The 16,597-nt window shown below is 46.1% G+C and overlaps 2 protein-coding genes across 3 annotated transcripts in view; both read right to left on the reverse strand.

The window, feature by feature from the left end:
• The window catches only part of rab11fip4a (RAB11 family interacting protein 4 (class II) a), a gene marked incomplete at its 5' end in the record, with an annotated part of 191,530 nt that extends 187,586 nt beyond the window's left edge, over positions 1-3,944 (reverse strand). The window contains one exon of the mRNA XM_084329938.1: positions 3,792-3,944. Coding sequence (XP_084186064.1) covers positions 3,792-3,944 — 153 coding nt within the window. The remainder of the gene's footprint in view (positions 1-3,791) is intronic.
• Positions 3,945-4,946: 1,002 nt separating this feature from the next.
• Positions 4,947-16,597, reverse strand: part of coil (coilin p80) — a 73,609-nt gene continuing 61,958 nt past the window's right edge. For both annotated transcript variants that reach the window (XM_084328441.1, XM_084328440.1), the window contains one exon: positions 4,947-5,573. Coding sequence is in view for 1 of the 2 variants with exons in the window: in XM_084328440.1 (XP_084184566.1) it covers positions 5,526-5,573 (48 nt within the window). In the remaining variant the exon portion in view is untranslated. The remainder of the gene's footprint in view (positions 5,574-16,597) is intronic.

Here is a 16,597-nt window from a genome sequence, read left to right on the forward strand (position 1 = left end):
AATTGGAGGGGGGCTCCCCACCCTCCAGAACATTTACTACAAGCGTTGCAAGGGCAAGGCTAAGAGAATCATTAAAGACTCCAGTCACCCGAACAACTGCCTCTTTGAACTGCTGCGGTCAGGCAAGCGATACCGGAGTCTCAAGGCGAGCACAGAAAGACTCAGAAGTAGCTTCTATCCCCAGGCCATCAGGCTGCTAAACGAACAATGAATGAACACTACACAACAACAACCACCAAACGCACATAGCACACACATCCACACGCACACACTCACTTTAAACAAACACACTGTAGCACCCACTCCACACACTTTATAGCACACACCCACTTTAAACAAACACACTGTAGCACCCACTCCCCACACTTTATATTTATGGATGAAGGATTGCACTACAACTCGTACACCTTACTGTAAATTGTACCTAAAATTGTACCTCATCCCATTTCTGCTTTGCACTAGATAGTACTGTACATTAGTACACTGCATAGTATTGTGTATTGTATATTATATGGTAACTCAGAACATTGTACATATGTCTATACCGAACACTGTGACCTCATTTTCTTCTTCTAAATTCATGCTATATTATGTTATTATGTTATTTGATACTATCTTGTCTAGCACAGTCTCTGGAGCGTAACAGTAAGAAGCATTTTGTATGAAAGTATTCTGTACTTCTGTATGACAACTATTAAAGAACTTGAACTTGAACTTGAACTAGTAGGTAGAAGTGGGTTTTGAGCCTCGATTTGAAGGCATCTATCGAGGGGGCGAGCCTAATGGAGGTGGGGATGCTGTTCCACAGTTCAGGGGCTGCGATAGCAAAGGCACGGCCCCCCCTGAGCTTGAGGTTAGACCTCCGGACTGTCAGGAGCCTCTGATCGGCTGACCTGAGGGACCTGGTGTTGGAATAGGGGGATAGGAGGTCTGAGATGTAGGAGGGTGTGTGACCATTAAGGGCTTTAAAAACAAATAGGAGATAACCTTAAAATCTATCCTGTAGCGTACTGGGAGCCAATGAAGGGAGGCAAGGACAGGGGTGATGTGGTCTCTCTTGCGGGTTCCGGTCAACAGTCTGGCAGCAGCGTTTTGTACCAGTTGTAAGCGGGACAGGGAAGACTGGTTAATGCCTATATAGAGGGAGTTGCAGTAGTCTAATCTAGATGAAATGAAGGCGTGGATGACTCTCTGAAGGTCTGCAGTCATGCTAATGTTTAAGGGGTGTTCATTGTCTTGCTATTGAACCATTCACACCTCATGATGCTATCTGAAATGCCTCAGTGATCATTTATATCACAGTATATTTCAAATTTTGGACGGTAAAGGTATATATCACGGTTTATTTGTTTTTCATATAATAATAATAAAGAAACTGTTTTAGAAGCAGTACAAAACTTTTCTTTTTTACTTCCAAGTGGTCATAATGTCCTGTAAAAATATTTCCCCCTTATTTTTATTGGTTACCAAATAACATACGTCCACTTTTCACCGCTGAAACATAAATCTAGTGCAAAAAGAAGTCTCATTCTGAAATCCCTTGAGGCGCGTGTGTGTTTACCTTGCAATGCAGCTGGATTCACAGATATGTGTGTGTGTGTGTGTGAACAAGGTAACAAATTAGGACTGGAGTTGAAGCTTGTTGCGTTGGAATACACCTTCACGTCATCTAAAAGATAAAAACAACGGTTTGTGTTTGTATGTTTCCAAATGATGTCAATAACATGTTGCTTACTACTACGCGTAATGCTAATAAACTATTGCTATGGACTGACATGCTTAAGTTGTGGCTGTTGTGCTACATGGACCAAAATACCATCCTGGTTCACCAAAATACTTTTTACTCAAGAAATCTGCCATTCAATGAGCAGAGAGCTGTTTCTGTTGAGGTAATGTAATTATGTTCATGTTAATTATTGCTATTTTATACGGACGGACACACTCAAATTCTGGATAACTAAATTGAATTGTTTCAGACTGAGTTAATTATTACAAATGGTAACAGACTTTTTTTTATTGAAAATAGGTATTAAGTATTGGGTATAACGTTATTGTAATAAGCTCAATAAACTATTTCTACCGGTATACCGATTCAACCGCCCACCCCTAATACTGGGCCATCATGAACCTTGTACCTATGTAACCCCCCTGCAACTTAATCCCACTAAAGAAAACAAAACAAGTGTCCCGTCTGTTGTCTGCTTCTTACCCACAAAGCCCCAAGGCATCCACCACACTAGTGTAGAGTAGAGTTGCTTTTCTTTTCACATTTATAAACCTTTGTGTTTAAATCAGAAAAGGAGTTACAGTTACACAAACTATTATCACATTCCAACCTGTCTGCACTCAGTCACTGTGTCCCAGCTATCTCTCCCACAAAAGGAGACATTTTATTACCATGAAGGACGCCAAACATTAGACTACATATTTGGAAAGTGCCAAAAGCCCCCCCACAGAAAGCGCCATGTCTGTGTGCAAGAGATGAAGACATTTAAAAAAGGCACCCTTATACCTTATTGCTGCCAGCGCATCCACCCCCATTCATCCGACAAGGCCACCTGTGAAATAAAGCTGTCTGCTGTGCCAATTCTGTAATTAGATAATAAATAGATAATTCTGTGTTTGATTCCACAGATTCCACATGTAAGCACTCCGCTCATCCTAATTTATAGCACAAGGAGGCATGTCCATTGGCTAAAGAAATGAATAACCATAATAATGACTAATAATCATAGGATGTTGTGGATCTGTAAAATTGTGTTTTCCATGCAATTGTGCAGAAGGGCCTCTTTGAATTTAGTGTTCACCAGAGATGTGCTAATCACTTTAAAAGAGAAACCCCATTCAGCATGGAAAAAACATAAAAAACAACAAATCAATGAATAAAGTATCGATACGATCGTTTACTACGACCAATCAAACGGATTAATAACTGACTAAAGAGGGGTCAGGCCTAGCTACATCAGACACACACCACACACGTGTTTCAATGTCGCTTATTAATATTAGCATGAAGCTTCAGGTACCAAAAATACAACAGCTGAGCAGCCGGGATCATACCAATTATGCAATAACACGGATAAGAACGGAATGGTCTTTAATAAAGAAGACGGCAGTGGCAACAACAAACAAAGCTGTTTTTCATCTGTGGACACATACACAAAACATTCATCAGGACCTCAGACAAGCGCGACGTGACGGATTGAGATTGACAGCTCGTTATTTACAACACCTCCTAGGGCTCCTTGTATAATCGTCGGCAACAACATGGCACACAGAATGACTGGTTGTCAAGAAAGGCTTTGCGTTTCACATTGAACATCGATGGCCTGGGTTATTATTATCAAGTACAATAGCAATAGGATATCCTGGCGGCCTAATGGTCTAGACTAGATGTAGCCTAAATACATGTCAGACGTGCAACTCTCACACACACGCAGACAGATATAAAGAGTTTATCTCTGATTAGATGGCTGTAGGCCTTTATAAATCCTTCATGAAGTGAAATGGTCTATTTATAGGTGAGGTCAGTACAATAAAGGAACGTCTCCATAGCATTGCTCCATTAATAGCCAATAACCAAGTCGACCATTAGCAACTTATTCATCAATTAACTGATCGATATTAGAGGATGGTATTGATTAATTGAATTGGTGGCACACACACACAAATGGACGTATGTAAACAGGCTAGTACCCCGATTCAGGTCCCTGATGAACGAGTATAGCGGTGCATAATAATTATTCACGGTCGAAACCACGGAATGATGCTGAGGAGGAGGAACCTCTTACCTCATCTCCTTGGCCGAACTGGAGACCGAGGTCCATGAAGTGTTCCACCCGAATGTAGCCGTCGGCATCCTCGTCGCACACGTCGAACACCTCCTTAAGCTTTTTCAGAAACTGCAGGAGCTGCTCCTGGTCGGGGAAGACGTTTCCCTCCATCGTCGAGTCGGGTTTGTCAGAGAGATAGGCGCTATCAAACGGACTCTGCTGGGAAGCGCCCGTCGGTCGCCATCGTTTCCGTTGTTCTCCTCCTCCTGCCTGCTGTACAACCGACTGCTGCTGCTGGTGGCGGGTGTGTGTGTTGGGGTAGGGAGGGGGCGGGGGGTGACATCAGCAGCATCATCACCTCGGCGAATGGGAAGAGACCGCTGGTGATCGATGAGGCAGGAGGAGGCAGTGACAGAGACGATCAATGACGACGATACACGACTGGAAAGCGTGGGGGAGCAGTTATGTAATGCGGGGAAGCTTCACACACCTGTCAACTGTGTGTGTGTCTCTCTTGGTTCTATTTTACCACCAATGTAAAAATTCAGCGACGGTGAAATACAACAAGACATTATTGATGACATGACTAGATGACTGAGCTCGAAACACAAAAATGGCATTACCTGCAAATGTATTGTTGTGTATTTGACATAAAGAACTTGAACTTGAAGGTGCTATAGATACAATGTAGCCACTAGATGTAGCACTAGAGCACCAGCACTTCATTTATCAGATCACGTGAATTCTATGTGGGGAAATGGGAAGTAGGGAAGGGATACATGCCTGCAACATGTAAACATCCATTTTGGACCCACCAAATTTTTTTATGATAAATTCATTCATCAACATAAATATATAGTCTATACATATATATATGTGCGGCTGAAAGGTGCCAGTTTAATATGACCAGCTGTGCTTCCCCTCCCTCATTAACTACACTACAGTGGAACTGTTTGGTGGCCAACAGCACAAGACTGAGGTTGTATTGAGCAGCTACAAGGTGTGAATGTATAAATGGAACCATGTGTGACGCAGGGCTTGCTCTTAAAAGTGTTAACCTTCATCAACCTTCTCTGGATAAATAGATTAATTAATTAATAGATAATTGTAGTTCATTCACAACAATTTTCTTTATAGAGGGCAATAACATAAGCCACAGATATAAAACATATATATATTTATAAAAATTTATTTATTGAAGAATGATACCCACGGTCATATCACTATACAAAACATACAAGCAACACAGACTATAAGCCCCTCTTCCCCTTTGCAATACATAGGATACAAACATTAATCCTGCCAAAAATATTGAAATTAACATTATCTGGCATCTAAAAATTACTCCAGCCATGACCATGGTGCGATGGTCCGTATTTGCACTCCGGGTTGGCCACGCACTGGAATAAAAACGAGAGTTCTTCCCAAACAATAAAAATTACCTCCTCCTGGTCCCTTCAAAGAGACAAGTCTGACTTTAGTAGAGTGGTAGAAAGGAGACTATAATTCAACACAACATTACAATAGTCTGCCACGGATATGTTGTTGCGCGAAACAGGCTCGAGGCTCAGTTCAGGTTGAAGGAGTTGGGACATTGTTCATTAGAAGACATCAACAGTCCACACAGAGCACATGCTCTCTGCATTGTGTTATGCTAGCCTGCAACTAGCTTGCGTGCTCCACTCCATCTTTTTAAAGAAAAAAAACAAGCAGATCCACCCAACTCTCCACCTGAACTCTTCTGGTCAGCTTCTAAATGATGAGCCTGGGTTCCAGCAGTGAATTCCACCGCTCCGTCACCTATTAACACAAGAAAATACAGAAATTATTCCCCAAAAACATCTCCCTGGTGGCCAACCAAATCACAACAACTGCATTCCGCACATGCAGCTATTTTTTGTTAACCCCCCCCCAACAATGTTCTCCTATGTGCCTTGACAATTAAAAAAGGGGAGGTCACTAGATGAATGGCCTCACTCAAAGTGCAGGGAAGGGGGTTAAACCCTGGGCTGAAGGACAAAAGAAGGGCTTTGGCTTGTCTAAACAGACTGAGAGCGTCTGGGCAAGTGCTGTACAGTGAGGAGAGGTAAACACCACCAGAGGTCATTTAAAATACTGGGAGATAGGTCATCAATGACAAAATAGCTTAAAACTCTAGGAGAAATGTTTTATAACAGCTAGGCTAGTGGTCCATATCTGCTTCCATTCATTTGTGCTAAGCTAGGCTAGCTTGAAGTCGGATAGTTTTCTACTGAACGCACAGAGAAGAAATTGGTATCAATCTTCTTTTCTGACTCTGGAGAAGACCATGAACCCTTGACATTGAATCCTTGTATTGTGTTGATTACAGCAGCATCAAATTATGTAAATAGCAATACCGCAGCATGTCTTATAGGGACTGCTAACTTATCATTTCATTGAGCTGTACTTGACACAATGCAAGGATTCAATGTCCTTGATGACATCACTGGTGGCCATGTTCTAACTAATTTACTTCAATGACTAAATTAATGTGTGCAAAATTGCAAAAATGTGTTTGGATGTGTGTGACATAGGTGGCAGGTGCAAAATAAATCAGCATTTTCTTTAATTTTTTTGTTAAGTGCCCCTTTATTCATGGTTCCGTTTCATTCCGGTGCATGCTGGCTCACTGGCACACCTAAATGAAATTAATCAAGGATTCATGTTATTAGTTACAGCCGTGTTTACCATGCTATGACGCATCAAAATGTCTGCCATAGAAAAGGTCTACTCCTGGTCTTGGGACAGCTGCGCCTATACTTTCCATAGCCGCATTTCTGTCAGACGCTCTCTGATTGGCCACTGTTGCCCAATCGCGTGACGAGCTGTGTCTTTGCCCATTTCCGCGTCGAACAGCCTGCAAACTACCTGGCGTTCTATCGCCATGCTCTAAGACAAACTCTAACCTTAACCAACTTCGAAAGAGTGCCTAAGCTTAACCGTCGAAAGAACTTGCCGTCACGCTCTAAGACAAACTCTAACCTTAACCAACTTCGAAAGAGTGCCTAAGCTTAACCAGTGTAGAAACAGGTGTCGGCCAATCAGAGAGCGTCTTGCCAGAAATGCGGCTACGGAAAGTATAGACGCGGGACAGTTCAGTCCTGATTACAGACCATGAAAACTAGAAACCATGAGCTCTTGGGAAAGGCCTGGGCCCTCATTTATCAATGGTGCGTACGCACAGATATGTGCGTAAACCATGCGCAGGGCTGTACGCTAAGCTTTTTCACTAGGGGCACACTTGCCCCTAAATGAGAAATTTAGGGGCAAAGAATATTTTTTAGGGGCACATTTTTAAATAACTATTTTACCATTATAGTAGGGCTGGGCGATATGGCCTCTAAATGATATCGCGATATTTTGACATGCATCAAAAATGCTTGATTTAACCCTTTGATGCATACAGTCACGCCAATATGATGATTATAATAAGTCCCTGCAACATATGTTTGCATTATTAAACCATGAAGATGCTTTAAAAAATAATTTAATGAAAATGTACTAAGAGTAGTCTACTGACACACTAATAAAAAAAATTATTTACATCTAAGACAATTTATATAAAAACTCTTGGGTGCCTTTTACACAGTACTGTGTTTTCTATCCACTTTAGCCAAACACACACACACACACACACACATATATATATATATACACACACACACTACTGTGAGAAAATAATAATCACACAGACTTAATGATTTTAGAATATTTCAGATAATGAAATTAAATGTTTATATCATCAACTATCCAGTTAGTATTTATACTGTGTGTAACATTTGGCTACTTTAAATCATTGAATGTAGAGAGAGAGCGAGAGAGAGAGAGAGAGAGAGAGAGGGGGCGAGAACGAACAAGAGAGCCAGCCCCCCCCCTTCGCGTTTTGATAGTCTAAGCTGCCGTAGGTGATGACATCACACTCGAATGTAAACAGGAAGAGATGGAGACACACGGAGATGGAAATTCAATGATATACAGAAATGAATAACCAATAAATATGAAGTTATGTTTAAACTTCTGTTGTCAAGCGTTGTCAATATAACCCACCCCCTTTCCTCACGAATGGAACTAGTCTTGTGGAGTCCGCTTTGACCGTTTTCCAGGGTTAGCAGAGATCGCTAGTTAGCTTAGCATAATCCTAATGGTAGCTACCGTTAGCTCATTGCTCGTGTCAATTAAATTGCATGTTATTAAAGGTCCGCGCTGGTCTGTCTAATGAAATTACAACCGCAACATTATATTGCACTGTACAGCCCTGGTTGTAGGCTAATGTTTTACTACAATTTGTATGGATTAATTTAGGAGTGAAATGCGAATGAAGGGTTGAAATCACCACTCGCAAGCTTGCCCCCAGATATTATTTTAAACTCGCACGGACCAAATTAGGGGGCAATTTGCGATCATATCATCGCAGTGTACAGGCCTGATGCGTACGATCATTTCTATGCAAAGTGTTGGACTTATCAATATGAACGTGTGCTTGAGATTGTGCGTATATCTACGCACAGCTCAGACCGTACGTACATGTCACCAAGCGGTAGAATATGAAGACTGCAACATGAGACTGACTTTCATGCATTCGTTTCAACACTGACGTGTTCTGTATGACCCGTAATTCATTATAGTTAATTGTAAAATAGCGTCAAACCCATAAATAGCATTTGGAATAGGTCCGAGTTCTGCGGGGAGCTGTTTTCAGATAGGGCAGTCTATTTGCAGAGAGAACATAATATTAACTAGAGTCTGCTACCCGAGACACATTCTCCTTGATTTGTACCGCAATTTGGGACCCAAATTGGAGCGTGGAACAAAACGCACAAATGCCATCCCCGTGCACATTCAAGTCCTCTCCACCCTCGGGTCTTTGGCCACCGGCATGGTCCATCGTGATATTGGAGATGGATCGAGCAATAGACTGTTACTGTACCACCCATGTAGCTGTCAAAGCTCCATCACAAATTCAGTTATGTGAATAGAAAGGGATTCCACTCAGTCAATGTTGCAATGCGCATTTGGCTGATACATGTCGTTGCTGGTGACCGGGAGGAAGGCATGCATTGTATTGAATTAAATTGTAATGTTATTACTGGGGTATCTGTAATTAAAATATCGCAACAAATGTGTGATGACATCACGTGACTGAGAGGAATGGCGTGCCGAGTGCTCTGCACAGCTCTGTCCTTAAAATATAGTATTTTGCTTCTAAATGATCATCTATTTAAACTGAAGAACTGGATTATTTTGTTCAAACATAGTTGCCTGTCTGCATGTCTATTTCTGGCTCTTGCAGAGAAACCTGAACGCAGACAAAGAAAGGTGAACGGCGTGCTGCAATCAAACAAATTATGTCAAGCGAGGATACACCTGCCTGGGCACAGCTACTCCTAACGGAGGTGAGCGACCTTAAATTATCGGTTGAACGAAGACTGGATGAACTTGGCAATTCAATGAAAGACTTAAAAAAAGAGACACAGGCTATTCTGAACAGAGTCTCTAATGCAGAAAAAAGAATCAGAGATCTAGAAGACCAGTGTGCGGCCAATAGTAAAACCCTGCAAGTCCAAGACAAAGAACTGAACACGCTACAAACAAAGTTTAGTTCTAGTTCAAGTTTCTTTATTAGTTGTCATACAGAAGTAGAGAATACTTTTATACAAAATGCTTCTTTCTGTTACGCTCCAGAGACTGTGCTAGACAAAAATAGATAGATCGTCTGCGGATCAAGAGATTATTGCACCGTCTCCTGTACTTGGAGTCTCCCTATTCTTCGTTGACCCAGACTCTACTACCGACAAATCCTCTCCCCTTGCTGGCCTACAACCGGAGGGACCCTACCAGTATCTCCCGCTGCCTTACTAGTGTACCATAGATATAATTCCTAAGATACAGGTGGTATTCATTATCTCCTGCGTAATATGATAATGGACTTACGTTATTGATTTACTCACGCACATTCTTTCGCCTTATAAGCGCGACCCTACGTAAAGTATTGTTATATACTATCATTGCTGCTAATAAATATTATTATAACCCAGTTTTGTGTGGAACCGTGTCATTGTGGGAAGTGTTCATCTGATATACCTGTGTACTGTATGGCCAGTAGTAATGTACATAAGACAGTAGTGGTTTAATGATACCATACTTATATAATACAGTCAGGGAATTGTACCCCTCAGTTACAATTGGTCCTTCGAACCGGATGGTAACTAGTGTAATATTAATATAGTAGTATTAATATTGACATGGCCAATGATGAACACTCCACAAACGGTTCTCCTAAAATAGATCGCCCGCAGCGTAGACGGCAGACACCTCAGTACTTAGAGGACTACGCTGCCAGTATACTACCTAGCTTTCTACAGACGTTAAACGTGGAAAAAGTAGATAGTAAAATTATGTCCAACCCTACCGACCAGGCTACCCCGCCAGTAGAGACCCTAGTGGGTTCTAACGTAACTGACCAAGCTCACGGGGGGGACCAGGAGGGACCTGACATGACTTTACCCCCCGCCAACGTCGACGAGGTAGTCCCCGGAGAGCTCCAGGATAAAGAAAGCCCTCCAGGGACGGAACCCGACCCACCACAAGAAGAGACGCGCACCCAGGAGATGGATCTCCTCGGTACGCGACAGGAGAACGGATCTCCAACGAGTACTACCAGAAGCCGATCACCTCAACCAGCGTCTTCCCCCAGCGAGGCGGACAAGATGCTGGCGCAGGCCTTTATCGCCAGCCTGGCAGCCTCAACCGAGCGCGATCGACTCCAAGCACAGACGCTTAGCGAGCGCGAACATTCTTCCATGGAAAGAGAACGCCTTCAAGCGCAGCAACGGAGTGACAAAGACCGCATACGCCTAGAGATTAGACGCCTCCAGACGGAAGAGAATATGGGAAGAGACCGCGCCGAAGCCCAGCGCGCCGCCGCCGAAGCCCAGCGCGCCGCCGCCGGTGCCCAACGCGAAGCAGAGCGCGACCTCGCTCTCACCAAGCGCGAAGCCGAGCGCGACCGATTACAAGCGCAGATAATGGAGCAGCTGATTACCAGGGTAACCCCCCCTCCCTCCGCACGGGGCTCCAGGGCCTCGTCAAGACAAGGGTCTAGGGCACCCTCCCCTACCCGATCAAGCGACCCTGAGCCCGGCCAACAGAGAGAGCCTATACCCCTCTCCGAACCCCTTCCCCGACCGGTCCAAGCGAGACCCAGCAACAGGGAAGAACCGGCCTATGCCGCGGAGAGGCTAAATAGACGATTACAGGATCTAGATGACCTGGCAGAGGAAGAAGAAGAGGGAGAGGAGGAGAGTCAAGCCCAACAGCATCACCGTACTCCACAGGACCAGGAGGTCCAGTACAGCCCAGACTTTACCCCCGCGGCTCTGCGCTACAGACCCCCGACTCAATTCACGGGTGAGCTTGACGCACGACCAGCCCCGAGGAACAGCACCTGGGTACGCGGGCCTTGGTACCCGACAGGTACCAGCCCACCACGACAAGTAAGAGGAGACTCGCCTAGGAGGCCTCTCCTCCAACGCTCACCGATGTGCCAGCCATCCATGGCATCGTACCTTGGCACACCGACGTTCCCGGACTTCACACACGAGAACAGAGCACAGTACACAGAGCTACATTTTACATTTACATTTAGTCATTTAGCTGACGCTTTTATCCAAAGCGACTTACAAGTTCTGTACGACAAGCCATCAGGAAGGGCACAACTCTATCAGCTGAGCAACAATGTTCATCAAAGTGTTGAGTGCTACAGTGTAGGTTAGTTTATTAGGACAAGTGCATGACAGTACGGTTAGTTAGGGTTAGATTTTTTTTTTTTTTTTTTTTTTTTTTTTTTTAATTCAGATAATGGTTGAAGAAGTGCGTCTTTAGTCGACGGCGAAAGATTGGACGTGATTCGGCTGTCCTAACTGGGGTGGGTAGTTCATTCCACCATTGTGGGGCAAGGACTGAGAATAGGCGACTTCTCTTTGATGACCCTCCCGGAGCTTGGATAGGAGTAGGTCTGAGGCGGCCAGAAGATGCAGAGCGTAGGGGTCTTGAGGGTGTGTAGTTAGAGACCATTGACCGGAGGTAGGCGGGAGCGGTTCCCTTTGCCGCACGGTATGCTAGGTCGAGGGCCTTGAAGCGGATTCGTGCAGCAATGGGGAGCCAGTGCAGGTCCCTAAGAAGTGGGGTGACATGGGCCGACTTCGGTAGGTTTGAGATCAGGCGGGCCGCTGCGTTCTGAATGAGTTGAAGAGGCTTAGTGGCAGTGGCCGGGAGGCCAGCGAGCAGTGCATTGCAGTAGTCGAGGCGGGAGATGACTGTTGATTGGACGAGGAGTTGGGTGGCTTCTTTTGTCAGGAAGGGGCGTATCCTTCTGACGTTGCTCAGGAGGAATCGGCAGGTTCTGGTCGTCGCTGCGATGTGAGCAGAGAAGTTCAACTGGTCGTCGAGGACAACACCAAGGTTCTTGGCGGTCGGGGACGCAGTCACAGCTGCATTCTCGACTGTGATTGAAAGGTCGGTTAGGGGGGAGGATTTGGCCGGCAGGTGGAGCAATTCTGTTTTGCTTAGGTTCAGTTTGAGGTGGTTGGACGTCATCCAGGCTGAGATGTCGGACAGACAGGCCGAGATCCGCACAGAGACGTGGATATCTAAGTTGGTAGTAAGTTGGTTGGATACAGCACGTTCAAGTGTTTTAGAAAGGAAGGAGAGAAGAGAGACAGGACGGTAGTTGCCTATGACAGTAGGGTTCAGGGTTGGTTTTTTTATGAGCGGCGTGACTCTGGCTTGTTTTAGGGAGGTGGGGACCACCCCCGAGTTGAGTGAGGAGTTGATGGTTGCAGTTAGGAATGGGAGGATGTCTGGTGCTATGGTCTGGAGGAGTGGGGAGGGTAGCTGGTCCAGCTGGCAAGTAGTCGGACGGTTTGACGTTACCAGTGTCAGGGTCTCTGCTTCTGTAATGGGAGAGAAAGATGACAGAGTGAAGGATGAGGTTCTCGATTCAGCATTTGGAATGGGTGGGGGTTGGGAGAAGGAGCTGCGGGCGCAAAAGGAAAAGGGTATGCACGAACTGTACGCAAACTCTAATGTTGAGAGGATTTTAGAGAAGCTTCCGCCCGCCCGACAAGAGCGCTTCAGGCGGCAAAGAGACCACCGTGATCCTAACGGTCCCGAGCCATCCCTCCTAGACCTAGCCGACTTCCTGGCGAGAGAAGTCAACAGCCTACGGTTGGATACGTTCGTGCGGAGCACACCAAGCTCCAGAGAGGGACCTAGGAGAGCAAACGATGGCCGCAGGCTGGTGACCGTCATGCACCAAGCCGAATCAGTACCGAGCAACAAGAACCACAGTACCCCCTTGATGAAAGAGAAGTGGAAGATTGTATGCCCGTACTGCGAAAAGGAACACTGGCTGTCACACTGTGACACGTTCAAGAAGATGACCACCGACGAGGTGAGTCAATGGATAAAGTCCAACCGACGCTGTTACCGATGTGCGCGCAGTCACATGGCAGCCGAGTGCCGCCTAAAGAAGAGGTGTAATCAGTGTGACGGAGCCCACTTGGACGTCCTACATGACAGTAACAGAAGAAAGCCTGCACCCTCAAGCAGCACAAAGGCAAGTGTTATGTACATTGACCCCGCCAGCAGCGGGGGCGCCCGGGTGCTCTTGAAGGTGGTCCGCGTAACATTGAGTTACGAAGACAAGGTCATGGACACCTACGCCGTCCTTGACGACGGGTCAGAGAAGACCCTTCTCCTCGCGTCCGCTGCGGCCCAGCTGGGGCTGCGGGGGAGCGAAGAAACGATGACGATTCGGACAATAAGAAGAGACCTGAAGACGATAAAGGGCGAGAATGTCTCCTTCACTATCGCAGCAAGCGGGCAGCCAGAGAGACTGTATAGGATCACTAGCGCTTTCACCAGCCAAGACATAGGCCTGTCGCAGTACACCTACCCCATCGCCAAGCTGATGGATAAATATGTGCACCTGCGTCAACTACCTATACCGCTCATAGACGGTGCCACCCCGACCCTGCTGATAGGATCCGACCATGCACACCTCATCGTCCCGATGGACCGGGTCCACACTGGGCCCAGAGGCTGTCCAGCAGCAGTCGAGACCCGCCTAGGATGGACACTACAAGGCCCCCTCTCTAGGTCTCCTAACCGAACAGCAGCCACTAGCTGCCTCCACTCCAGAGTGACAGAAGAAGACACCACCTCCTACAGCACGTCGAGAGGCTATGGACACTAGGGGTGGGAATCACCAGTTTCATCATGATACGATACGATATCGATTCTTTGGACAACGATACGATATTTGCCGATATCACAAAGTCTCTCACGATACAATACGATACGATTAGATTCAGGTGCCTGCGATCGATATGAGATGATATCATATGCCCATTTAACACAATCAGTAACATTTAGATCAACAAAAAAAAGGTAATGAAAATATCATTTGACATTTGTATTTTTGAGCTCTTCCAGACATTTAAAGGAAAATCAATCTATTGTTTTTAATACAAATAGACCTCCTGTTCACTGTAAAGTGCCACGTTTTTATATATTGAGCTTTAAACTTTAAGCTACATTTTTTGGAACTCAAAACTCACAACCTCCCTCTCCCAAACCGTTCCTACAACAATTTGTTGTGCCTACATTTATTATGTATTATATTGTTTATGTTTAAATAACATTTAAACATCAAACTCCTCTGACCTCATCTGGTCTTTCCAAAGACGCGCGCACACACACACACACAGAAAGGGAGAATGCTATGCTGTAACATCTACACACACGGAGCTACTGCTGTTGTTCTTGGGCGGATGAGACTCGCCACAGGATTTTCAAAATAAGAGTATCGATATGAATCGATCTTATTACATCGCATCGATCCGATTCGATTGTTGATAATTACATCGATGTATCGATCTAGATCGATGTATCGTCCCACCCCTAATGGACACTAGAGACAATGCCCTTTAAGAACGAAAAGAAACACATTTGTTCCAAGGAAGACATTTATGCTATAGCCCTCCTCGAGCGGGGGACAAAGAGAGTCAAAGTCAACGGAGTGATGAGATACGCAACTCCACTCCTGAGGCGAGAGGGTATGCTATGCCTACCTTCCACGCCCCAAAAGAAGCGACAGAGCGGTATCTATCGAACACAGAGCGGCGCCTAGCCAGAGACCCCGCTCAAGCGACTGTGTACCGCGCTGAGATTGACAAGCTAATCACAGCGGGACACATAAAGAAAATTGACATTAAAGAGGCCGATCAGACGACCGAATCATGGTACGTGCCGCACCACAAGGTCCACCACAACGGCAAGGATCGTATTGTGTTTAACTGCAGCTACCAGATCGGATCACAAAATCTGAATAAAGAGCTCTTGCCCGGCCCAACACTCGGCCCCTCTCTACTAGGCGTGTTGCTACGTTTCCGCCAAGACAAGGTGGCCATCAGCGGCGACATCAAAGGGATGTTCCTGCAGGTGCGACTAGTGGAGGAGGACAAGCCCCTGCTGCGGTTCTTATGGAGAGAGAGGATCGGGGATGAGCAACCATCCATCTATCAATGGGAAGTCCTCCCTTTCGGAACCACATGCAGCCCATGCTGTGCTACGTTTGCACTGCAAAAACACGTCGCAGAGGACCCAACAGCTGATGAAGAGGTCCGACAAAGTGTAGGAAATAGTTTCTACGTGGACAACGGTCTGCAAAGCGTCTCGACGCCAGAAGAAGCCGAGGCCCTCCTACTCAAGCTCCGCGCCTCCAAGATCAAAGGCGGCTTTGATCTCCGGCAGTGGGCCAGCAGCGACCCTCAAGTATTGCGCAGCCTCTCCCCAGAGGACAAGGCAGCAAGCAGCGAGACCTGGATGGCGACCATCCCAGGAGAAGCCCAAGAAATGACATTAGGACTAGTCTGGCGCTTCAAAACAGACTTGCTCCATTATAAACACACACCCCTGACCAAGGAGCAGGGAAGGTCGACTTCACTACCGACCACAAGACGGAGTGTATACAGAACACTCGCCAGACAATATGACCCGTTGGGATGTATTCTACCTTACACCACCAGGGCAAAGATGATTGTAAGAGCGTTATGGGACAAGGACCAGGGCTGGGACGACCCCATACCCGAACACCTTGCCTCCACATGGAGAGAGTGGGAGACAGAACTCAGCTCACTCCCAGGTGTCAACATACGCCGCAGCTACTTCCCACCCACAGTGAGGCCGGAGACGTGCCAGATGGACCTGCACGTCTTCAGCGACGCCTCCGAAGTAGCCTACGGTTCGGTGGCCTACTTGCGGGCCCGAGAGGAGGGAGGAGAAATACATACTACCTTCATCCTGGCTCGCTCAAGAATAGCCCCCCGCAAGCAACAATCTATCCCGCGTCTAGAGCTCTGCGCAGCCCTAGCAGGAGCGCAACTCGCCACGTTAATCCAACGTGAACTCACCATCCCGGTGCAAAGAACAATCCTGTGGTCAGTCTCCATGACCGTACTCACATGGATCCAGTCCGATTCGTGCAGATACAAGGTCTTCGTGGGAGTCAGAATCACAGAGATCCAAGATTTAACAGAAGCAGCAAGCTGGAGGTATGTGGACACAAAACACAACCCAGCTGACGTCATCACCCGGGGAATGTCCCTGGATGACCTCACCCGTCACAATCTATATAGTGACGGGCCCGAGTTCCTCAAGCTCCCGGAAGAAGAGTGGCCTACACCCACCCCACGGGAGGCGAGTGAAGAGGAGGCAGAGAAGAAGAAATCTATGTTCTGTGG

The sequence above is a fragment of the Notolepis coatsorum genome (genome assembly GCF_963971535.1).
Source record: "Notolepis coatsorum genome assembly, chromosome: 14".
NCBI lineage: Eukaryota > Metazoa > Chordata > Actinopteri > Aulopiformes > Paralepididae > Notolepis > Notolepis coatsorum.